Source organism: Diospyros lotus, chromosome 7 (assembly GCF_014633365.1).
Source record: "Diospyros lotus cultivar Yz01 chromosome 7, ASM1463336v1, whole genome shotgun sequence".
Taxonomy (NCBI): Eukaryota; Viridiplantae; Streptophyta; class Magnoliopsida; order Ericales; family Ebenaceae; genus Diospyros; species Diospyros lotus.
The window spans coordinates 3,081,925-3,106,368 of NC_068344.1; the positions used below are offsets into that span (position 1 = coordinate 3,081,925).

The 24,444-nt window shown below is 38.1% G+C and overlaps 2 protein-coding genes across 3 annotated transcripts in view; one reads left to right on the top strand and one right to left on the bottom strand.

Annotated features, from left to right (window-relative positions):
- Window positions 1-16,269, bottom strand: part of LOC127805985 (protein PHYLLO, chloroplastic) — a 69,594-nt gene extending 53,325 nt beyond the window's left edge. The window contains exons 1-11 of one of the 2 annotated variants that reach the window (XM_052342896.1): window positions 15,901-16,269; window positions 14,462-14,662; window positions 14,096-14,313; window positions 12,944-13,061; window positions 12,621-12,737; window positions 10,002-10,103; window positions 9,600-9,659; window positions 9,369-9,437; window positions 8,118-8,228; window positions 7,853-8,047; window positions 6,814-6,912 (exon numbers count right to left, since the gene is read on the bottom strand). In XM_052342896.1, the coding sequence (XP_052198856.1) occupies window positions 6,814-6,912; window positions 7,853-8,047; window positions 8,118-8,228; window positions 9,369-9,437; window positions 9,600-9,659; window positions 10,002-10,103; window positions 12,621-12,737; window positions 12,944-13,061; window positions 14,096-14,313; window positions 14,462-14,662; window positions 15,901-16,068 (1,458 nt within the window). In that variant the 5' untranslated portion in view covers window positions 16,069-16,269. The remainder of the gene's footprint in view (window positions 1-6,813; window positions 6,913-7,852; window positions 8,048-8,117; window positions 8,229-9,368; window positions 9,438-9,599; window positions 9,660-10,001; window positions 10,104-12,620; window positions 12,738-12,943; window positions 13,062-14,095; window positions 14,314-14,461; window positions 14,663-15,900) is intronic. The other variant, XM_052342897.1, reaches the window with a different exon arrangement.
- Window positions 16,270-17,457: 1,188 nt separating this feature from the next.
- LOC127806362 (uncharacterized) lies at window positions 17,458-22,620 on the top strand. Its single transcript, XM_052343596.1, has 4 exons — window positions 17,458-17,600; window positions 20,873-21,256; window positions 21,488-21,590; window positions 21,808-22,620. The coding sequence occupies exons 1-4, from the start codon at window positions 17,458-17,460 to the stop codon at window positions 22,618-22,620; spliced, it is 1,443 nt and encodes a 480-aa protein (XP_052199556.1).
- The last annotated feature ends 1,824 nt before the right edge of the window (window positions 22,621-24,444 follow it).

Consider the following 24,444-nt stretch of genomic DNA (forward strand, 5'->3'; position numbering starts at 1 on the left):
ACAAGTCCACAATCGAGAAAATGTTTTCATTTTGAAAAATGTTATTTTTCTAAGTCTGGAAGATTAGTGCATTATAAGGAGACATATAAGAAAATGTTTTCATTTTAAAAAACTATCTTCCAGGATTTTGATAGCTAATATTCATTGTTGTTAAAATGATTTTTAATGAATTTTTCAAGAAATAGTAGGTATATATTTTGGGGGTGGTAAAATCGTTAAATCCTGAATTTGTACTAAAACCAAAATTATATTTTCTTATTGTTATGAATTTTGATTTTTTAGATATTTTTATTGAATCCAAATGGGGGGTACTTTCTTATTTACATTTATGTATTAAAGTAAATGGAAGGTAAAATATAAATAAAAGAAATGTATTGTATACATGTTGGAACTGAGAAGAGGGGAGGAATTGGGCTGCCTAGGTTTTAATTAAAACCTAGGTTTCATGAGGCACGCCTCTCGCCTCGGCGCCTCACCATGCAAGGCGAGCACCTCACTGAAATCGCCTCGCCTTGGCCCAAGCAAGGCGCTGAACTGGCGCCTTAAGGCGCCTTTAACAACTATGCTCTTGCCTCTGCTGTAAGTAATGATCCATTGCCATCTCCACATTCGAGTACTGCATAACAAAGGGCAATATAGGGGCTTTATAGCTAAATAGGGCTTCAAATGGGGTCCTCTTCAAGGAACTGTGGAAGCTAGTGTTATACCACCATTGGCTAGGGGTAGCCATTTGTTCCAACCCTTGGGTTTTAAAAAACAAACACACCGGAGGTAGGTTTCCAAGCAGTGGTTTACTCTTTCTGTTTGCCCATCCATCTCTAGGTGGTAAGTTGTTGACATATACAACTTCACTCCAAAACTCTTGAATAGTTCTTGCCATAAGTTATTGGTAAATATTTTGTCCCTATCCGAGACTATGGACAGTGGTAGTCCATGCAGTTTAACAATTGAATCTAACAGCCGTCTAGCTACCTTAGGACGGCTACCTTAGGGGCTGTGAATGGATGTGCCAAACTCAAGAGTGGCAAAATTTTGTCAACCCATCCACCACCACATGAATTACATCCTTCCTTTCTAACTTAGGTAATCCTTCCACGAAGTCCATGGAAATTTGCTCCCATACATGTTCTAGTATGTCTAGTGGTTGTAGCAATCCAGGGCAAGGAACCTATCTGTGCTTGCAGAGCTAACAAATAAGGCATTCCAAAACATATGTGGTCACATCACGTTTGAGCCCCGACCAATAAAATAATTACCTCCTCTTGCTGTATGTAACATTCAAGCCTGAATGTCCCCCTATTGGTGAATTGTGCAGGGACTGCAGGATTCTATCCTTAAGTTGGTTGTCATCCCCATTACCAGTCTTCCTTTATATCTGAGTAACCCAGTTGATAAGGTGTAATTGGACTGATCTGTAGGGTGAACGGTTAATCAAGTGATGATGTCTTTTGCCCATGTAGACTGCTCATAATTTCTTGTAATCTCCTTAACCCAATCAGGTATCACCACTGATATAGCTTGGCAACTTCCTCCTTCCTGCCTCCTGGACAGTGCATTTGCCACTGTATTTTCTTTATCCTTCCTGTATTGTATTGTATAATCTAGCCCTTATAACTTAGTCACCCCCTTCTTTTTGCAATTCTGATTACAAATTGATTGCCCTCTAAATAATACCTCCATTTTTCTACTTCCATTAAGGCCGCTAGCAATTCTTTGTCATATATGCTTAGTCCCAAGTGTTTTCGGGCTAAGGCTTGACTTAAGAAGGCCAAGGGTTTACCTTTTTGCACCAAAACAACACCTATTCCTGAGTCACAAGCATCTCTCTCCAGGATGAAAGGCTTCGAAAAGTTGGGTAAGGTCAATATTGGAGCCTGAGTCACGACCCCCTTTTTAAGGCCTGAAATGCTTCCTCCGCACTGATACTTTAGCGTAAATTATTCTTCTTAAGTAGATCAGTCAGTGGCCTGCTTATAATCCCAAAATTCTTGATGAATCTCCTGTAAGCCTAGGAAACCCCTCAATTCTTTGACAGTCTATGACCTTGGCCACTTCATCATAGCTACAATCATTATAGGGTCTGTAATTACCCCTTCTCCAGTGATAATGTAGCCTAGATATTCCATTTTTTCCTCAACAAAGGTACAATTGGACCTCTTCACAAACAATTGATTGGACTTAAGAATTTCAAATGCTACTCTCAAGCGAGTTAAGTGTTGGTCAAAAGATGGGTTGTATATAAGAATATCATCAAAAAACACAAGAATGAATTTTGTCAAGTAGGGGCTAAAGATGTGGTTCATCAATGCTTGAAATGTGGCAGGGGCATTAGTTAAGCTGAATAGCAAAACTAGGAATTCATAGAGCCTTTGATGAGTCCTGAAGACTATTTTGGGAATGTTTGCAGGACTCATCCGGATTTGATGGTGTCCGACTTTTAAGTCAAGTTTTGAAAAGATGGTGGCTCCGACGAGTTCATCCAATAAGTCTTCGATGATTGAGATAGGAAATTTGTTTTTAACTGTAATGGAATTCAATTGATGGTAGTCAACACAAAACTAGCAAGTCCCATCCTTCTTTTTTACTAATAGGACAGAAGAGGCAAAGGGGCTTTGGCTTGGCTAAATGATAGATTTAGTCAACATTTCCTTGACTAATTTCTCTATCTCAGCTTTCTGTTTGTGTGGATATCTGTAGGATCAAATGTTGTCAAGTTCTAGGTTTCAAGAGAATGGTAAGGTCAAGGAAGCGGGTTGTCAGGAGGGTTGAGGGCTCAACAAATAAATCCTCAAACTCAGCCAATAGCAAGTGTAAGGGATCACAAGGGTGTACCTCATTGAGTGAATACAGGGTGGAAGTCAATGCAAGCCATGAATGGTCTTTTACTTCTGGTGTTGCCTGCCTTCCTCTCCTTCCCCAACCTCCACCTCCACTGTATATATGGAGTGCAATTGAGCTATTGAAGCCCCCCCTTGTTGAATTAATTTTTGCATCCTCTAGCCTGTCATCATTTTGCACTCTTCAGCCTCCCAGCTTCCTATTAATGTTAGCCTCTTCCCTTCCATTTCAAAGGTTACCTCTAGTTTATTGAAATCAAAGACTAGAAGGCTTACTGTTTTCATCCAGTCCACACCAAGAACAATATTGTAGCCTCCCAACTTCAAAATCCGCAGATTCGCTATGAACTCCTCACCCAGCATTGTCCACTTTAAACCTTGATATTTTAGTTTACTTATCATTGGCTACCGTAACTGACAAAGGGAATGTAAGCCTATGTTGGACATTGCAAGTCCTCAACAATAGCCTCATCTAGGAAGATATGTGTACTCTCGCTATCAATGAGAATCATCAATTTCTTCTTCCCCACTGATCCCTTCACCTTTACCCGATGGACTACCCTGCAGTGCATGCAAAGAAATCTCACCATCTTCCTCTCTAGTAATCTCCATCTCCCCAGCAACATCTCCTTCCTCTTCTTCTTCTTCTAGCCCTTCCATTTGCTTGAGTCTAGCAAGGGCCAAGTTCCATCGTCTCCAATCTCTCCTCCAGTTGCCCCTGGTTTTGTCGAAAGACAATCTCCATTGTGTCCAAACGAGTTTCCATTTGCTTCATCCTCGTTCTTTCTGCCATCACTTAATTCACTCGTCGCCTTCAATCAATTAACTACCCAGTTCACCGAATCCAGTCGCAATTGCGTGAACTCCAATCGCCTTTGCTCAATTAACTACCTAGTTCACCAAATCCGATCAATGGATGTTTCCCATCATAATTGTGCTAAGCTTCGATCACTCAAAATTGTTGCTCCTAATTGTTGCTCCTTGGAAATACTCGAAACTAAATGGCTAGGACTCCCCAGGCTCTAATACCAATTGTTAGATCTCCGGATCTGATAGAGGGTACTTGAGATGAAATTCTAAAATCAGTGGGAATTGGGGGGGGGGGGGGAGGAGGAGAGAGAGAAACAATAAGAGAATAAGGAAGAAGATAAGGTTCGAGAGAGAATATTAGAGGGAAAAGATTCAAGTCATATCCATCATGAATCTCCATCCTCTAGTTTTGGCATATTTATAGCCTCACAACCTCAACCATACACCCATGTGAGCATACAACTAGTAAGCATAACTGCTTCTATAGCTAAGTACAAGCATTTAACATAAAGGAAAGGAAAATTACAATTACTGCCCTTGGAACATAACAACACACTCCGGTTTGTGGTTCTTTTGTGTTCCAGGATCATGAGGATTGTGATTTGGATCTCCCCAAATGGGGATCCCAACCAATGAGTTAGAATAATTTTCAAACAAAACTAGAGAAAGAAAGCTTTCTTACCTCACTTTCTTGTTTATTCTATTGCATTTTGAACTATTCGTTTGCATGGGATTCTTCATTCCATAAGTTGTACAAGAACATAGAAAATAATTCAAAACAAACCAACTTCTATGAGAGCAAAATATCAATCCAACTAATTTCAACTTAACTATAACTATAAAATGTATTGTGACCCAAAATACTAACATACACTGTACTTGCTCTTGTACTATGAGCCAAAACATACCATGTTCCAGGCGGTTGAACATTACATATTCATTATAGATTGAGACAACCATTACAGATTCGTGGTGGTTGAACACAATAAGGCAAAGAAGAACGCACACACATGCATACAACAATCAGTGAGAAAAATGAGAGAGAGAGAGAGAGCATCCTGAAGTCATAGGCCATCTGATCATGGCAACGAAAAAGAGAACCTAGAGGTCAAGGCAAAGAAGGGATATTGGGAAATGGGATAGCGAACAATGGTAGCACACAAAAAGAGGTGAGAAGGGGGGGTGGGGGGCCACAATTTACAAGAGAGAGAGGGGAAGACAAGCAGTGCACATGGTGGTCGGCCAGCTAACTAGTTGGAGAGAGAGAGAGAGAGAAAACAAGTGCAGCACTACGTTGAAGATTACCCTAAGGAATGGGAGTTGTAGCCCCCATTGCAAGGGGTCACCCATTACCAACAACAATCGACCATCATGGGTACTTCTTAATTTTTAAATATGTTTATATATTATTTTAGTATATATTACAAATCTTGATATATATAGTTAATATTATATATTTAAATTGATAGTTATATATATTTAGTTTATATTTCTATATCTTTAGTTTATATTTTATGTTTAGAAAACATATTGATTTATATATTTAGGCTATATTTAGTTTATATTTATATAGAAATATATATTCTTGTAAATATGTTTATATATCAATCTAAATTTATTTTTATATTTTTCAGCATAGTTATATTTTTTGCAATTAAAATATAGAGAGGAGGAAGCAAAATAGGGGGGGGGGGGGAGAGAGAGAGTAGAATTTATAAATTAGGGGCAAAATGGTCAATTTACACAACTTGTCATTTATGACATTTTTTTTTATTTTTTTTTCTTTGGGGGGGGGGGGGAGCAACAACAAAAACACAAACACACCCATACAAAGGCAGAGAAAAAAAAATGTAATAACTAAACCACACAAGGATTTCAATTCCAGGTTTCATGACTTCATCTCTGATTGATTTATGAAAGTTAACCAATATATTATATTTCCCAGTGAAAGTCACTTATACCAGGTTCAGTTAATCCAAGTATAAGCACATACTAGCCCCAGCATCTCCATATATGCCATCACTCATTTTCTCAACAATTATAAATCTGGATGCAGTAGTCACTTCTCTATACCAGAAACCTCAGTTGAAGAGGACATTTAGTCAAACAACACTACAAAGGAATTGATAGCCTGATACATCCTCTTTCCCATTTTTCAGTAACAATAAACCAAAATCTCAACAGTTGATCCTCAAATATAGAATTCTTAGAGAATATTAAAGCTATCATTCCAATGCAAACAGATGCTTCTGAAGTTGTTAACATAAAAGCATTCAGGGAAGTACCACAGCATACAAAAATGTAACTATGATGGAAGACACTGTACTTTGACCCACTACAACATCCAAAAGACAATTTCATTAATAACACCAGAACCATAAATGCTGAAAGTGATCTGGTAGCTTAAACAACATACTTTACTAAGTTGGAAATGCTGGATCAAGCAGCAGATTATTTGGACTGAATAGACTATATTTGGCCAGAAAACATGTCAAATTGTCCTGCTAGACAAATTCTTGAAAGCATATTTCCGCCATCTTCATTCACTTCAAAGTAAAACGTAAAATTCTTAGTAAAAAATTAATTAAATCAGAAGCATGTGGTTTTCTTTTTCTTTTATGTTAAAAAAAATAAAATAAAACTGAAGGTATCTCAAATAAAGACATCAAAAATGGAGTGTCCCACAAACTGCTTCTCGGTTAAGCTCATCCAGTGATTTCAAAATGTTTTAGATGGAGCTTAGGCAAAATCCTTGTCTACCAAGAGATTTCAACTGTGTTTCAGGCTCCTGAGAACTCATTCACTTTTTAGTCTGAAATTCAGTCCTAATTTTCTAGGTCCATATTCCTGGGGATTTCTTGTACTTGCTAGATATGGAATCCAAGGGATGAGTATGGTCACTCTGGTTATCTATTATAAAATATGGCATTCTACAATTGCAGTATCAATCACAACAAAACCTGCAATGCCCGGTGTCCAACTTGTCTGATCCAAGAGGCCTTGACTACACCACCTATCATGCCAAAAGCTACCCTGTCTCCCTTCCCCATGGTGCTTTCAGGGACTTATTATCTGAAGCAACATTTAGTAAAGGAAACAAACATTCTACCTGATACTGACAACAAAAAATAGAGTACCACAGGGAAGGGAAGAAATATGAATAAACCTGATTGATTGATTGGTTTGCTCCAACATCCTGGAGCTCTGGAGGACGATCAGCAGTGAGTAATAGAAGTGGTACAAAGTCTTGACTTGCCTCCACAACCTATGCAATAGTTTATAGTGAATATTGAATTAGAATGACCAAAAGCTAAGTAAAAGAATTTATATGCAGAAAATATATATATAGGTTTGCCCTTATCTATGAAAATGAATAGGCATAATTTACTATATTTCTCTTTAATTTCTTTTTCTTGAAGAATTCAAAATCCAAACATAATGTTAACAATTCTCCAGATTATGGAACAAGTGGACTACTACAATATAGAGTGTAGACCTTCTGTTAACTTTGATCTCACCCTTATATGATCACTCAAAACACTCAAACGAAATCTCTCCTTGATTCGCAAATGACCAGCAATCAGAAAACAAATCAAGAACCAATCAAGAACACACAACACACAAGAATTTACCCTGGTTCGGTCTTAATGAAGACCTACATCCAGCTTGGCTTTCGCCCCTACTTTCTCCACTATCTTGAATGTTAATACAAGATTACAAAGCACTCAAACTCAACTCTCACCTAGCCCAAAAACCTAAAAGCTATATAGAGTTGATACAAGAAAGATATTCCCTCTTCCTCACTGCTCAATCTTATCCCAAGACAGTCCACTAATCCGAGAAAGAAAAGCCACACCCAAAAGCCTTCCCCTCTGCCTCTATATATAAGAAACTAAAAGGAGAAAAGCCCCCTGACCGACTGCCCAAAATTGGCAGTTACAACCAACTCAGTCAGCCCTAGAAAAATAATAAAATCCTTCTAGAAATACAGCAGAAACATTACATGAAAATATCCCTACTATTACAAGCCCTAATCTAGAACAAATGCTTTAACACCTTCTGTTAGATGAAATGACTTTCGATAGAGGTTGATGATGAACTAGTTTATGATAAGAAGTATTTAGTAATTCATAATTGTCTGAACAAGATGATAGACTGTAATGTTTCCTACACAATATCTGTATATAAATAGCATTCAAACTCACAGCAGGAAGAAGATTTGAAACTGCGGTGCCTGAAGATGTTATGACTACTGCTGGTTTATGAGAACCTCTGGCATAACCAATAGCATGAAATGCAAGTGAGCGCTCATCAAAGCAAGCAATACATGTTGTAAGGGGGTGAGTGGAAGCGGCAACAGCAAGTGGAGATGATCTTGATCCTGGAGCTATGCAGAAATACTAGATGAAGAACAAATCAGAAACATGTAACCAACACATATAGATGGACTATTACTAACACCCATCTCACCGTCAAACCCAGTCGAGAGCATTCCTCAATTATAAGAGATGCCCACAGAGAATTGATGTTAGGATGGTCTTGAAGATGGCAGCACATTCTGCTGAGAAGATCCAGCTGACACTAGAACAAGGGACAAAAACAATTTGCCACTGAGATTTTCCTTTCTACATTTTGAACTACGAACTAAATTAGTTAAATACTAGAATGACTAAAAACTATAATAATTCACAGCTCACCTGTATCAACAACAAAACACTTAAGTATAATATAAGAGGTATCCAGCATGGTAATTATGTATTTCAAGGTTAAGGAAACAAGGTGCCATGGCAATGAAATAGTTTCCTGATTCAAGTACTCCAATAATGAGCAACCATTCTATGTCATAAAAATTCTCTGTGTAATTACGGTATCCAAGTGAGGAATTCAAATTCACACTTTGACTGGAAACTCTACAAGCACTAGTAAGTTCCATCACTTCGTAAACAAATCATATTTTGTCTTTACCAATTTTAAGTCAACTCTTGTAATTATCTTCTCTCTTATAGGTATTCCTTGCACCAACCCCTCTAAGTCCTCTTAAAATTTTGTCTTTAGCTTTTCTCCTAACCCACTAATACTGTTCATAGTCTCTTCTCCTAGAACAACTTCATCTGTAATAATCTGTCTCCTATTCATTCACATCCACTACCCCATCCTTTAATATCTTATCCATAATAATCCTCACTTCTATTCCTTGCACAATCCTTCCCAGAGTACCAAAGTTTATATCTAGACTTAAAAGTCAACTTTTTCACCTTCCCACTAACCCATCTCATCTCTCAAAGGAACACAAGATTAATTATTCTCCTGATCATCACATCTACCACTTTTATCACAACATTAATTCGTTCAGAATTACCAACCATTTATGGGAGAATCAAGCACAAATGAAAGACATTAAACTTGTAAAAATCATGTCTGTCTTGGTAATAAATTGTGTGAAGCAGTGAAATGTGCGATGCACAAATTAAGACTAGCATGCTACAGTCAAGTACATTATCCAGCAGGCAAATTATCATGGATGCTTTGATAGTAATTATGATCAGAACTCCACTACATTGTCGGGGAAACTACATTCTAGATATTTAGCAAGCACATATAAAATTATGCACAAGATTTACTCTCAGACAACAACAAGCTATATGACGTAGCAGTAGCTTATATTTGTATCAGCAAAATACCACAGTATATGTGCCAATTCCTAATATAATGGTGTCATACCATATTATTAGCAATTGCCAGAGTAGGTGAAAACCTGACAGAGAACTGACAGGTAGATGGAAGCTCTTTCTGCAAGAAAAAGATGAAAAATTCAACCTAGTCATTTTCTATCAGGTGTTCTAAGAGAATAAGAATGACATCTGGGCCAAGGAAAAAATCAAGCATTTTTCCAGTCTAGCAAATAGAGTTGAGAACATAAAGGATAAAGAAGTACCAGGTTAAAGGAGATACCAGTTCCATAGCATCATTCACAAGATCCTTTCCACCCATAGAGAGAGCATTCATGTATACCTACACAATCATCTTGTTAAACTGTAGAACATTGAAACAGTCAACATGTAAATGACTTAATACCCTTAGGTAAAATGTAGCAAGTTATGTTAATCACAAAAATATAACTGCAGAATCTTAATACATAAATATGTTTCAGAGAAGCTCTTTCTTGGAAGTTATGTTAATTGGAACCTAGAGTGCAATAACACAGACCAGAAAATCAGATTAAAATATCAATGCTTTAAGTTATAAAGAAGCACAGTCAATCAGTGCAAAAAGAACACAAACAACGCAAGAAGATTTAAAGAATTTCAGAGACAAATTACTGTGCAAATCAAGTTCTAAAAGGGAGAAATATACCATTCGGGTGTTTTCATCCTCCAAGACATTGAACTTTCTGAGAGAAGATCTGATGAATTTGATATGAAATCTCTGTGTGGTGGGCCAAAAATGATGACTTGCCTGACATGTGAAATTAAATAGGGAAAAAGACGTAAAGGGGACACGATTATCTCTCAATGACAAAAAGTACCAAGAAATTTACTTCAAATAGATGACTCTATAACCCATGAAATGGGTTAAAGTGACATTTTAAAAATTCCATGCACCAAATGCAAGGGACTCTAGAGTAATGAGTAAGTAAGAGGAACTACAGAAACTTAGGGGTTGTTCTCTTCGTGTTTCAATTTTTAGTTTTGAGTTTTGAATTCATTTTCAGTTTTGTGTTTTGAATATCTGTTTTGAGATTGCTGAAAACACGTTCTTTCTGTGTTTCTGAAAAACTGTTTCTCAAAACAGAAAATTAAAAAACACGTTTAATTGGGAATTTTGAGAAAATTTATTTAATATATACATTTCAAAGTTGGTGAATCTTGCAATATTTTTTTCCCGTTACAAAAATAAAATACAAACAAAAAATAAATTAACTTTTGCAATTCATGGTCAAAGAGGCGATCGGAGCAAGGCGGGTTGTCGATGGTGGCCCAGACGAGAAGCAAAGACAGACGACGTAGGGGAACAATGAAGGGGAAAAAGAAACGACAGGAGAAGGTGAGGTGAGGCTGCGATTCAAACGACAATGATGGTTGGAGGCGGACTACGATGGTCGTTCGGTGGTCGAAGGCAGCAGATCTGTGTTGTTGGTCGCGATGCAAGGGGAGCAAACAACATCAACGACGAAAGGCGGGGGTAGTCAAACGATAGGGGGCGGTCAACGATAGCTTGGGGCATTGATGTCGGTGGCGGGCACGGTCGACAGTCAAGCCTTGAAGAGAAGAGAAGAAAGAAAAGAGGAGGAGAAGAGAGGAGTCGAACCTGGATATTGGAGAGAGAAGAGGAGAGCAATCTTTGTTGTTTTCCACATTTTGGTAATTTGAGAGTGTTTGTGATAAAAACAACCAAAACGACTTTTTGTTATTTTGAGTTTTCTTTACAAAAATTTTCCTTGTTTTCAAAAATACATTTTTGAAAATATGAAAGTAAACACATTTTCACTATTTTGAAAAACTGAAAATGGCCTAAAAACAACAAAGAAAATAGGGCCTTAATGTGCAATTTTGTAAAGAGGGCTACGTTTTGTGGAATTATATAATTGGCAGATGGAAGAGATCAAGGAAGTTAGAACAAAAGGAGAGAGATAACAGACATAATTGGAAGAGAAAACAGAGAGGGAAATTAGAGGAGGAGAGAGAGATGGAACTCAGAAGGAGAGAGAGGAGAAGCCGAGGGAGGGAAGAGCAGTTGGATCCAAGCAAGAGAGAACTTGGAGAGAGAAAATCAGAAGTCTAAATTTGATATATTTCACATAATGATTTCTTTATAGCTCTAGTAGCTTTATATAGCTACTTCTCCTAGGTAAGTAATTATGTTACAAAGTAAAACATAAAATACAACAACAAAGATAACAAAATAAGTGTTGCTAAATTACTATTATATCCTTGGGGTCATGACACATTATTGGGATGAAATGGATATGAAGCCCATTATAAAAAGAATTGAGCTCCTTGATTGGAATTATGAGTGGGATGACATCGCCATGATGTTAACTCCATTACTAGTAAAAATATATGTAGAGAGATAAAGTTAATTTGTATGAGGATGTCATCATATTCCAAGGATGGCATCATATTCCATTAACAAAAAGGGTGGGTTGTAATGAAGTAGGAGGTGGTTTAAAAGGGGTGAGATGACATGTAAGGCCTGTGATTTGGATATTGGACCTTAGAATTATTATTAAAAGAAAGGGTCAGCCCATTCTTTCCAAAACCCACTAGGGTTTGGAGGCTGGGAGGTTATACAAAACTTCCCCATGACCTCTCTTTTTCTGCAAGATACATCTCTTGAGGGCAGTCAATTGTGACTACACTGTTGGATTGTTCATTCGAACTTCGCAGGTATGTTTACTGTGGGGGTTTCTTTTGGGGTTTGTTTCTTTTGTTCTTATTTTCTTTGGTTACAGAGTTGAGTCTGACATGGGGAACTACTCCTCAGTATTTGGGAGAATTGGTGGGGGATTGGAAGGAAAGGAGGGAGAAGATAGAGAGAAATGAGAGGGAGATCGAGAGAGAGAGAGAGAGAGAGAGAGTTAGGCGGGAGAATGAAATAAATTCTATTCCAGGATGATCCAAAGGAGCAGGATCAGTTGATCTTTATACTGATCCGGGCTCAGGAAAGGCGCCGACTGGCTGCCTAAAATTCAAATATTACATTATTATTTGAAATTGAAATAGGCCACAACTGCCTAACTGTAATTCCCGCCAATACAACAATTGTCCCAAGACATTTGGTTCAAAGACTTGATTCTCTTCTCCCTCCTTGCCACGATTTCCTCTTTAGGTGTTGTTACCCAAAACCCAAATGAACCCTCAGGCTTTTGTAATTCAATTGTATAACCAACCATTTTCGTTTCAAGTAGTCAAACTATAAAAAGAGAAGGGAAAAGATAGCATTGATAAGTGAGAGATCAGGGCCCAATGTTACCTGGTCTAGTGCTAACTTGTTAGATTGAACGGCCTCCTCATATGTATAATGGGAAGAGTCACTCCAAGCTAATGTTGCTGCTAAAATAGATATGCCTTCAAACTCATTTAACTCAATCTGTGGAAAAGTATTCTCATTTCAAAAGCACGTACGTGTGCAAAGTAGCTCTCCACTAAGGAAAAAAGACGAATATAACTTAACAGAACCTATGAATGACATATACGATGTAAACCAACTTAATAGGTGAACAATGGATAATAAAAGCAAGGAAGATAATAAATGCAAACAGGACTGCTACCAGAAACTAATATGCAAAAGAATACCTTGGGTATGAAAAGATAGAATGAACCCTTCACGTGCTTCATGAAAGATGACTCTATATCAACATCCACATCCACAAAACCATAAGCCTTTACAAATGTTGAATCTACAGAGAGACATCTGTATATAAACATAAAGTCATCAAAATGCTGTGCATCTGCTCAAACAAGGCTCCAAAATCTAGTTCTTTTGAGATCACTTTGTTTAGAAAATAGAAACTCAATTTTGACCTTAAATAAATATGCCTAGGCCGCAAAGTGAAGTCCATGTAGACTCCAATAAGATTTTGGTGATACTTTTACAACTGAAAATAAAACTTAACAAAGCAAGTGCTTACTCAAAGAAACTTCATTCCACTATTCCTACAAGCTGCCAAAGGCAACCAGAACCAAGTACATATAATGGATAATAAATCCATACAAATCACTCCAAAAAGAACAGAGAAATTTCAATAAATGTGTAGAACATAATAAAAATCTGGAAATGATCTGCCAACTCCTTGGCCCTTCTGCATATACAACACTGAGCAAAAAGTAGCCCTCTTTCACAATTCTGCGGTGAGAATGGCATCCAAAAGCTATTGATGAATCTACATAAAAAGAGAAGGAGAAGAAATGGGAAGCCCCCAGACCTTGTTCCACAGAAAAGGGAAACCCTCCAACCACAAAGAAGCAAACAAATATTAGTCACATATGCTGGCACTTCACCTTGGCTTCCCTAACCCCATGGTAAATCCCCAAATACCGTTTAATTCACAATCTTGAAACCTGAAAGAAGCTCAAACACCTTCAATATTCTATGTTTGTAATAGCATTTATCATATGCCTCTTTTTTACTGCAATCACAACATATACCACTGGATCCATCCTGAAATTCATCCCTGCACATTGATGGCATGTGATAGCCATCACAACAACAACAAAACCTCTTATCCAACATTATCTTATCCAACATTACTATTACCCACAAATTTTGATCATAAGCAAATGTCTATAATTAACTACTGATTTCGACTTGGAATACATTTAAATTTCAAAAGGACCAAAAAGAGTCAAATTTTAGGTAGTTCTAGTGTAAGAAAATGTGGCTTGTCAAGCTTTTAGAGGGAACTGAAATGAAAGCTCAGCTTAGGTGGCAAGAAAGATGAAAATAACCTTTTGAGTGAACTCAACTCTCCTAAGGCACTAGAAGAAGACCCCTTGATGAGGACTGTAGCACCAATACCAAAAACCCCACGCAATCCACCCAAAGAAAGTGGCCTTAATGCTTGGTTATCCTTCTCTTTGGAAAGAAAAAACTGCGGAAACAGTCCAGATGATTCAGGTTGGCAGCAGAACCAATTCAAAGCTTTTGAACTAGGTGGCACAGCAACCTGCAAACCCAAATCACATTTGCATAATTATTCAACAGACAAAATAGTAGTGCCCGACAAACAAGGCCAGCCAACTGGCCGTTTCATGTACTTGGCTGAGTTCAATGAGCAAAACCAATAGAAGTGAATATCTAAAAGTAAGATATACCTGAAATCTGTACATCCCACTGGAGGAACGAGGAGGGTTTGACTCAAATTCATCTATGGCATCTTTAATATTATGGAGACCGACCTCCAGCGTCAATGCCGGTGGCAGGGCACGCGTAATGCAGGTAGCGAGCAGTAATTCAGCATCCTCAGCTTCCAAAATCATCGTATCACCCTCCCCTTTCAATGAACTTTGAATAACCTAAAAACCAAAAATGAATGAACCCACAACAGAATATTTCGCGATCACAAACAAAAATGCTGGGTCAAGTTCGTAGTAAATTTGCCACTATAACATTCAACTTCAAGTCAAACTTGCAATTTTACATAAATGGGGACTTCGCCATGAACATTTAAGAATGTACCATTACATTCTAGCTTGACTCTCCTTAGAGAGTCGTTATTGTGAACCTTGTTGGAAAATTGGCACAAATGAGCATTGTGACATGTCATATCAAGGATAAATTTTAAATGGGACCCGTTAAATATTTTAACCGGGTCAAAGTAGATTTTTATTCTCCATCATGAGGAGATCGATTTGGTATATTCGTATGACCAAAATGATAAATGGGTGAATGAGAAATTGATGCCCAAAGTATACCCGTTGAGTTGGGAAATATTAAGGGAATGCGCTTGTCCCACATCGGAAAAACAATATAGCCTCTTGAAGTTTATATAGGCTTACACATTTTATGGTGAGTAAGCTAGTTAGACAAGAGGCTCTCTCTTGCATGAGCATGTGCAAGGGGGGTGCAAATCCCAGGCCCGACAAACCAAACTTGTGTGCAAACGCAGGACCTGCATACACAAATGCAGCTCCGAAATGACCACCCAGGCCGGTCTCACAGCCCGTCAACCGTTGTATCCTGGGAGGCAGACACCAACCAAACCCAAGCACTTTCGGTGAGGCAGCAAATCTGTTTTAAAGGCATTGTGTGACACACAGGCCTTGGTTCTCCATCTCTATGCTATTTTGGTTCAGTTTCATATTCTGTTAGTTCAATTCCATATTTTGTTATCTGCATTTATTGTTCTTTAATGCTGTACTGTATTCCCTTCTATTCTATTATTAATTTTGTTGCACTGTTATCTTCATTTGTACAGCATCATACTTCATATTTCAGCTATTAGTGGCATTATGGCCCTTAAAGTTTGAATCTGTAGCAGCTTTCTCATTAATTTCCTGTAACTGTTTTCCTCGTTAAGAGCATTCATTTGCATTAAATTCCTATAACTGTTTCCTCGTTAAGAGCATTCATTTGCATTAATTTCCTACAACACCGCTATATTGTTTTTATTCCAGCTTGGAGAACAAATCTGTTCCTAACAAACCTTCGTTCATATTCTTTTAGATTACTCTTCCTTACACACAAAATAAAAAGATCACGCAAACTGCAACAAGAGCGATTGAACTTGAGACGGGAGAAAGAGAAACCGAACCTTAAATTCAGGGTTTCGACGGCGGTGGAGAGAGCGGAGGGCGTTGAAATTTGCGGCGGAAAGCCTGGGCCTGGGAGAGACGGAGCGGTGGCTGCGGGTGGGGGAGGGGAAGGAGATAAGAGGCAATGCGGGGAAGAGAGTGTGATTTTGTGGAAGAATTATTTTCATGGCGACAATTGCCTTCTCCGGCGATGGGTGAAGAGGATAAGGGTTTCCGCTCTTACGAGAGCTTGAGCTCGAACTCGAACTCGAACTTACAAGGACTGGACAGTTGTGCAGTCACTGTCAGACGTGGGGTCTCTGAATCTCATCTGCACCGCCATTGATGGGCCATCTGTGGTCCTCCACACGGGAGTGCAATTTTGTGCACCTCCGTTTGACGAGGGTGAACTAACCCCGTTAGTTGAGGAGATAAAAAAGTTATTTTGAGCTTCTTTTCTCAATAAATTCACCATTTTTTTTTTCTCTCTCTTTCTATGTCGCTTTCGTCTGCCTCAACTCTCACCATTGCATCCTCTTTTTTCGTAATAGGAGACAAAAATGCAGCGATAATTAACATGTAAGAGGCAATGACACCGAAAGGGTTATTACGAAAGAAATTAGAAAAAAATATATGAAAAATGAAAATTCTATAAAATTGATGAAAATTATGTACACCTCCATTAAAATAGATACATAAAATCACACTCTCTACATGACGCATCCATCCATACTATTAATAAGAGGGAAATTTATATTTTTCTCATATATCTTCATTTTTTTGTGTGTGTTTCATTATTTTAATTATGTTATTTTATTTATATTTTTGAATTAATTTAATTCATATATTTTTAAAAAATTGTATGATAATTTAAAATTTTTATTATTTTAATTACACTCATGTTATGGATATTTCCCGGAAAGAGCTAAGCGGGCTGGTCTCAACCCAGTAGGGCAGCTCAATCTCCTGAGACTCAATAGGCCCAAGGTCAAAACTTTTAGAATAAAGCCTCACGTCGCTGACCCGAGCTCATATCGTGGGTATCAAGCGAGTTTAGAATAGTTGAATCAAGCGAGCTAGTAGCGAAGCCTCCAGCTCGGTGGACGACCATGAAGCTCACTGAACGACTACACAGCTCGCTTAACAAAATGATCGCAAGATAATCGAAGGCAGGGCCCACATGCTTTATTTGAGGCAAATCAAATCCCTGACAATGTAGGATTCACCCCTGATTTTACGGAATAGATCAAGATATCCTATCTCCGTAATATTATCCTCTTATTTTTTATTTTATGTAAATTATAAACACCTCACCCTATAGATAGGGGTTAAAGCCATTGTATAATAGAGGAGAAAAACAATCATAATAACACACTGTTACTTTGCCAGAATAACCAGAGGACAGTTGTGGAGTAGGCATCATTCTGGCTAAACCATGTAAAAATACATTTGTGTGTTTCATCTTCTTCTCTTCCATATTTATTTTCTCAGTGCGGGCAAGACGAATCATGGTCGACCAATTTTCACCATCGACATTTTGGCGCTAGAGGAATAGAAGCCTGTTCTGATCGCTGACCATGGTGAGAGGAAGGAACACACAAAGCTCCGATACAGTGGCCGATATGTCGGAGATTCACTATGGTCAACCGCAAGATGTTCCGTCAATCTTGAGACCTGTTGTTTCTGTGCAGCAGGTGCCCCTGTTCCACCACCAACTGGGGTTACTGTCGATGTGCCCCCATGGGTTCCTACTCAACCTGTTGCTCCAATCCTAGGGATGGAGACGATCCATGCCTGGCAACAATGCTAGGAAGTGCTAGAAGGTATGGTCACTTAGCTTGCTGACGTAGTTAGGGCATTGGCTCAATCGCAAGCTCAAGCAGCCTAAAAGCGAGGCGAGATCGTGCCATCTAGGGGTGTCCCTCAGCTTCGAGGTAAAAGACATGTTCTATACGGAATAAAAGCTAAAAGAGCATCGCGACGAGCTGAATTGGTACACTCTTCAAATTCGTGGTCTCCAAGGTCAGAAGAATGGCGACACAGCGATGACAAACTGGTGATGCACCTCACAGATCGCAAGGCGAGGTCGAGTCGCTATAGAGATCGCTGTGAAAATGTCCATTAATGGGGTCGACGATGTGAAAGTTTGCAACAAGGAAAAAGCTCAGTCAGGGTTAGCCCAGGTCATGCCACGTATCGCAGCTCACCAGATCCCGAAGATAGGAAGCAACGTGCGTCACGAGGTCACTATTCGCCAGAGCGAGGTAGTGGATGGGTAAAACGATCTCCCACTGGGTGATCTATGAATCAAACCCCCACCGCTAAAGAATTACTATAGAGAATTCGATAGCTAGAGACAAGACACAGGGTTCATGATTAGAGGGAGGACTACGGAAAGAAGACCCCATTCTCCAAGGAAATCGAGCTGGAGCCTCTCCTACGTAGATTTAAGGTCCACAAAATCCTTTAGTAGGGAAAAGATGGCGATCCATATGACCATTTTGATGTTTTTAACATCCAGATGGACCTTTAGACATCGAGCTCGCTGGTAAAGTGCCGTGTCTTCCCCGCAACCTTAGGAGACGTACCTCGGACCTAGCTGAGGAGTCTCCATTCTCACAGTATCTGTAGCTAGGAGGAATGTCAGCGAAGGTTTCTCAACCAATACAAGGCATTGAGAAGGCAGCTCGTCCCACCGTGCCACCTCGTTACAACGTTCCAGAGAAAAAACGAGTCTTTGAAAGACTACGTCACTAGATTCAGACGCGAGATAAGCAATGTTAAAGACCCCTATGAGGAAAGCATCTTAATTGCAATCTCCATCAACCTCCGCAAGGATGGGAAGCTCTATGAGAGTATCTACAGGTCCCATGTAAAAAGTTTGGGAGAGTTTTATGAACGAGCTACTAAGAAGATTTGGTGGGAAGAGGCATTTGGCTCAAAGAAGCCCGTTGAGCATAAAGAAAAGGCTGGGAATTCTGGTTAACTTTCATAATTCTGATGATAATTCATGAATCTTCATTCAGTAAGCTTATTGCACTTTGTTTATATTAATTATTGATTAAATATTCGATTGAATGCCCTAAAAAATTGGGGGTGGAAACACCATGATTTGCGAGTTGGGGCCCAATTAACAGTGGCGGAGCCAACCTATGGGCAGGGGGGGTTGAAGCCCCCCCAATTTTTTTAAAAAATACATTTGATAGCTTAAAAAATTATTAATTTTTTTCTAAGCCCTCCCTTCTCCCCACCCCGCCAGCCCAAGCCCAAGCCCAACCCAACTGGACATCCTTTTCTTTTAAACAAGTTGGCCTTATTTTAAAAGAAGCCTAGCCCATCTTATAATAATATAACATATCTAGGTAGTGGCGGAGCCAGCCTACGGGCAGGGGGGGCTGAAGCCCCCCCAATTTTTTTAAAAAATACATTTGATAGCTTAAAAAATTATTAATTTTTTTCTAAGCCCCCCCTTCTCCCCACCCCGCCAGCCCAAGCCCAAGCCCAACCCAACTGGACATCCTTTTCTTTTAAACAAGTTGGCCTTATTTTAAAAGAAGCCTAGCCCATCTTATAATAATATAACATATCTAGGGCTCCCAGCATCAATTTTCTTGGCTCCTTCACGCACACGATCCTTCTTGTCTTTCCTGTTACAGCGCCTCTCTCTCTAGTTCATTCTCTTCAAAAATTCTGTAAATCAAAATCTAACCATTTGATCTTGAAGTTGACTGTATTATCACCGTAAAAGCAGCCCTAATTTACAAGAAGGTATGTTTTTTAGTTTTATCAGCCTTATTTTCAGTATATAATATAGAATCTATTATAGATCCATGATATGTATACGTATATACGCATTGGCTGGGTTTGACTGAAACTTCAAGCTTAGATCTATAGAGATTCAACCGTTGGATCTTGCTGGTTTTATTTTCAGTATTTTTTTTTCAATTATGGCCGAAAATTAAAAATCAAATTTATGAAAATCCAACCGTTAAATCTGTCCCATTTTTTTGTATATTAACCCCCTTGACTTGGCATTTCTAATGGTAGGCTCTGATCGTGTTGTGAAAATCTCTGAACGGTGGCACCGATTGTGGTTGGTATAGGCTATTTTGGAGAATTTCAAAGCTTACATAACACTGTGAGTTATCTTGGCTAAGCTTGAGATTATAATTATTAATTGTGATTGAATATTTGAATAAATTAAATTTTCTTGACTGGATTGTTAATTGTAATTGAATGTTTGAATTACTTTGTCTAGGATTTTGTTAATTGTAATTTATTAATTGTGTGATATACAGGTCTATTAAAATGCAAAAACAAAATATCTTTGAATACTTCACTAAGAAAACTAGTGATCAATCATCAACTAACCCAAATGGTCCCTGCAATGCTCCGAGTTCAAGTTCTATATCACCATCCAAAGCCAAAAGATCCAAGCTTATAGATGAATGTACTATTGAACCATTTGAAAGTAAGGCCTCATATTATGAACGTGATCCTGGAAAGCGAATCCCAATATCCCAATATCCATTAGAAAAACAAGATGAGGTTCGGAGAGCATATATCAATATGGGACCGTGTCAACCTATTTATGAGTATCCTTATGTAAAATTTGGGGCTCAAAATCGTCGATTTCAATCCACTTGGTTCACAAAACATCCATGGCTTGAGTTTTATGTGGAGAAAGAAAGTGCATTTTGTTTTCCGTGTTATCTATTTGAAAGTAATGCATCACAACCTGAAGCATTTACAGTCAAGGGGTCAAAAAATTGGAAGAAAGTTAATTGTAAAGATTGCCCGTTCAAAAAACATGAAGGAGATGGTAATTCACTACATGACATTGCTATGGAAAAATGGGAAAACTTGAGAAATCCAAATCAATATATTGAGAGAAGGATACATCAACAGACTGAAAAAGAAAAGAAACAGAACCGTTTGCTTGACTTCCATAGAAAGTGTGAAGTGGTTAGCATTGCAAGGTTGTGCATTTAGAGGTCATGATGAGTCTACTGAGTCTACTAATCGTGGGAATTTTATTGAATTAATCAAATTGCACGGAAGAGCAAATAAAGAAATTGATGATGTTGTTCTAGAAAATGCAACTAAAAATGCCAAGTACACATCACCGGGTATACAGAAAGAGATATTAAAAATTATTGCTGATTGTGTGCGACATAAAATTCGTGAAGAAATTGGAGATGCTAAATTTTGCATTCTTGTTGATGAAGTAGTTGATGAATCACATAATGAACAAATGGCTATTATTTTGAGATATGTTGATAGTGATGGATTTGTTAGAGAACGATTTTTTGAGGTTGTGAGTGTTAAAGATACAAATGCTTTGACTTTGAAAAAAGAGATATGTGTTGTATTAAGGCAATACAATCTTTTGATTACAAATTTATGAGGTCAAGGGTATGATGGTGCTAGCAACATGCGAGTGGAATAGAACGGACTACAAGCATTATTTCTTAGAGAATGTCCATCTGCTTATTATGTTCATTGCTTTGTTCATCGACTACAATTAGCTTTAGTTGCAGTAGCTAAGGATGTACATGATGTGTGGCTATTTTTTCAATCATTAAGTTCTATTGTCAATTTCGTTAGTGCTTCTGCTAAGCGCCATTCTCAATTAAAGTCAATTCGAGAGAATGAAATTGATAATTTAATAGCAGCAGGAGAAGTTCCAACCGGCACTGGGGCTAATCAGGTTTGTACTTTGCAGCGTGCTGGAGCTACTCGTTGGAGTTCACATTTTGCCTCTGTTAAAAGATTTATTGAGATGTTTGGTTCTACTTGTACACTTCTTGAAAATCTTATTAATGAGGGGTCGAACAATAGTATACGTGGAGAGGCTAAATGTGCTTTGAAAGTTATGAAAACATTTGATTTTGCATTTATCTTATTGTTGATGCATGAAGTGTTAGAAAGAATCTGATATTTTGTGTCAAGCATTGCAAATGAAAGATCAAGACATTTTGAATGCAATGCATTTTGTCTCAAGTACAAAGCTTCTTCTTCAAGAGATGCGTGATGATCGGTGGGAAAGTTTTATATGGTATGTGGTTGAATTTTGTAGAAGTGATGATATTGATGTGCCCGAATTAACTGATCGTTATATGGATGGTACAAGACGTTATTGTCAACAGAAAAATAATATTACAATGGAAGACTACTATCACTTTCAGATATTCAATGCTGTAATAGATTTTCAGTTGATGGAGTTGAATAATAGATTTATGGAGAAAACAATAGAACTTCTTAAGCTATGCGAGGCTTTAAATCCTACAGATGGCTTCAAATCATTCTCTATAGATGCTATTTGTGGTCTAGCCGAGGAATTTTATCCTTTGGATTTTAATAAAGAAGAGATACCAGATTTGAAGAGACAGTTGGATCACTACAAGTTTGATGTAATTCGGAATCAGCAATTTCAGAATCTTAATTCTCTTCCTCAATTATGTCGGATGTTGGTTGAAATGAAGAAATCACAACATTATTTCTTGATCGATAGGTTAATTCGTCTAGTGTTGACTCTTCCAGTTTCTACAGCAACAACAGAACGAGCTTTTTCAGGGATGAAACTAATCAAAACATCACTTCGCAACAAAATGGAGAATGAATTTCTAGCAAACACCATGATTATCTACATTGAAAGAGAGATTGCTCTTGGTATTGATACAGAGATACTCATTGACAAATTTGAGCTTTTAGGGAATCGCAGGTTGCGGCTTAAGTAATTTTACAAGGTATTTATATTGCACATTTTTTGTATTTTTGTTGTTTTTTGCCTTCTCCTTTTAAGTTAATGAATTATATTCAATATGATGTAAAACTCTCCTTTTAAGTTAATGAATTATATTCAATATGCATGTAAAGCTAATTAGATTCTCATTTTTATCGCTGTATTTTTCTCTTATTGGTGAAACTTATGGCTGGAAAAAAAAAATTGAAGCCCCCCCAAATAAAAAATCCTAGCTCCGCCCCTGCCACTCATCTTAGCCTCCGTGTTATGTTTTGCGACTTATTTGAGCATTCATCTTGGTCCTTCCCCAAGTCGTGGTTTACGAGCTGAGACCCATTCATCTTGATTTAATATAATAGTTTGGCACCTACTGAGCAATCACTTCCATTAATTATTTCGAGCTAAGGGTTCATTAGCTGGGGTCATGTCATCTTGATTCAAGTCATGGTCTACGACTTACATGGGTGTTCCCTCTCAGTTCGTTAAACTTGCAAAAAGCCATAGTATGTTAGGTGAGGTTGCAACGCGATCTACTTTGACATATATCTTGGCAGGGTTTCTGATATGATCCAGATATATTATCTCTCTATGACGCATCAACTGAGACTTTGATCGATTTGATTATCATCTCGCAAATGGATCATCATTATCTTGCCATTACAACTGAATTCATCTTGATTTCAAACATGCCAATTGACATTTCTTTGGATTCAAAATCAGCTAAATGAAAGTCATGATATGTTAGCTGAGATTGCAACGCGATCTACCTGGACATATATCTTGGTAAAGTTTTCGATATGACTCGTATATTATTTCGACAGGGAGTGTTCACTATGATCTGCCTTGATTTTCCCATGTATGCCTATTCACGACCTACTGGACACATATTTTATTATGTCAATCAATGATGAGCTATTGCAAATGTGCTTAGTCGCAAGATGGGAATTTATTTGGGTCTATCTTAACTTATATATTTGGTAGAATTATTTCGAGTTTATATTTTGAAAACTTTTTCCAAGTTCTACTCTTGGGCTTATCTTGACATGCAAAAGCTTATTGGGGCTCATTTTAAATTACATCCGAAAGATTGGTTCAAGTGCCATCTTGTCGAAATGTCACTTAAAACTCCGAGCTCGATTGGGCAAAGGTCTGACAAACAGATTGGTAGCTCGTGAAGCCCTTTTCAAATGGCTTATATCAGTTCTTAGTCCAAATATCGGACTACAAGCTGGGGGGCTTATGTTATGGGTATTTCCCGGAAAGAGCTAAGCGGGTTGGTCTCGACCCAGTAGGCTGACCCAATCTCCTGAGGCTCAACAAACCCAATGCCAAAACCTTCAGAATGAGGTCTAACGTCACTGGACCTGAGCTCAAATCATGGGTATCAAACGAGCTTAGAACAGCTAAATCAAGCGAGTTGGTAGCGAAGCCTCTAGCTCAATGGATGGCCATGAAGATCGTTTACCAACTACACAGCTCATTGACCGACTCTGCAGCTCACTTAACAAAGAGATTGCAGGATAATCGGAGGCGAGGCCCACTTGCTTTATTCAAGGCAAATCAAATCTCTGATAATGCAAGATTCACCCCTAATTTTACGGAAGAGATAAGGATATCCTGTCTCCATAATATTATCCTCTTATTTTGGATTTTATGTAAATTGTAAACACCCTCACCCTATAAATAGGGGTTAAAATTGTTAGATATGAGTCATAAAGACCAATTCTAGTGACATAAAAGGACTCGATCTTGTAATTCTTTAAATATTATTTAAATTGCAAGTTTATGTTTTATTTAAATTGTAATATAGTTTAAATTA

Bases quoted from the DNA above. Each gene is read 5' to 3' on its own strand.
- LOC127806362 (XM_052343596.1), top strand. From the start codon at position 17,458: ATGGTGAGAGGAAGGAACACACAAAGCTCCGATACAGTGGCCGATATG. The intron at 17,601-20,872 runs GTTACTGTCGAT...TTGTGCATTTAG, and splicing joins CTGTTCCACCACCAACTGGG to AGGTCATGATGAGTCTACTG. The intron at 21,257-21,487 runs GCAATACAATCT...CAATTTCGTTAG, and splicing joins GAGATATGTGTTGTATTAAG to TGCTTCTGCTAAGCGCCATT.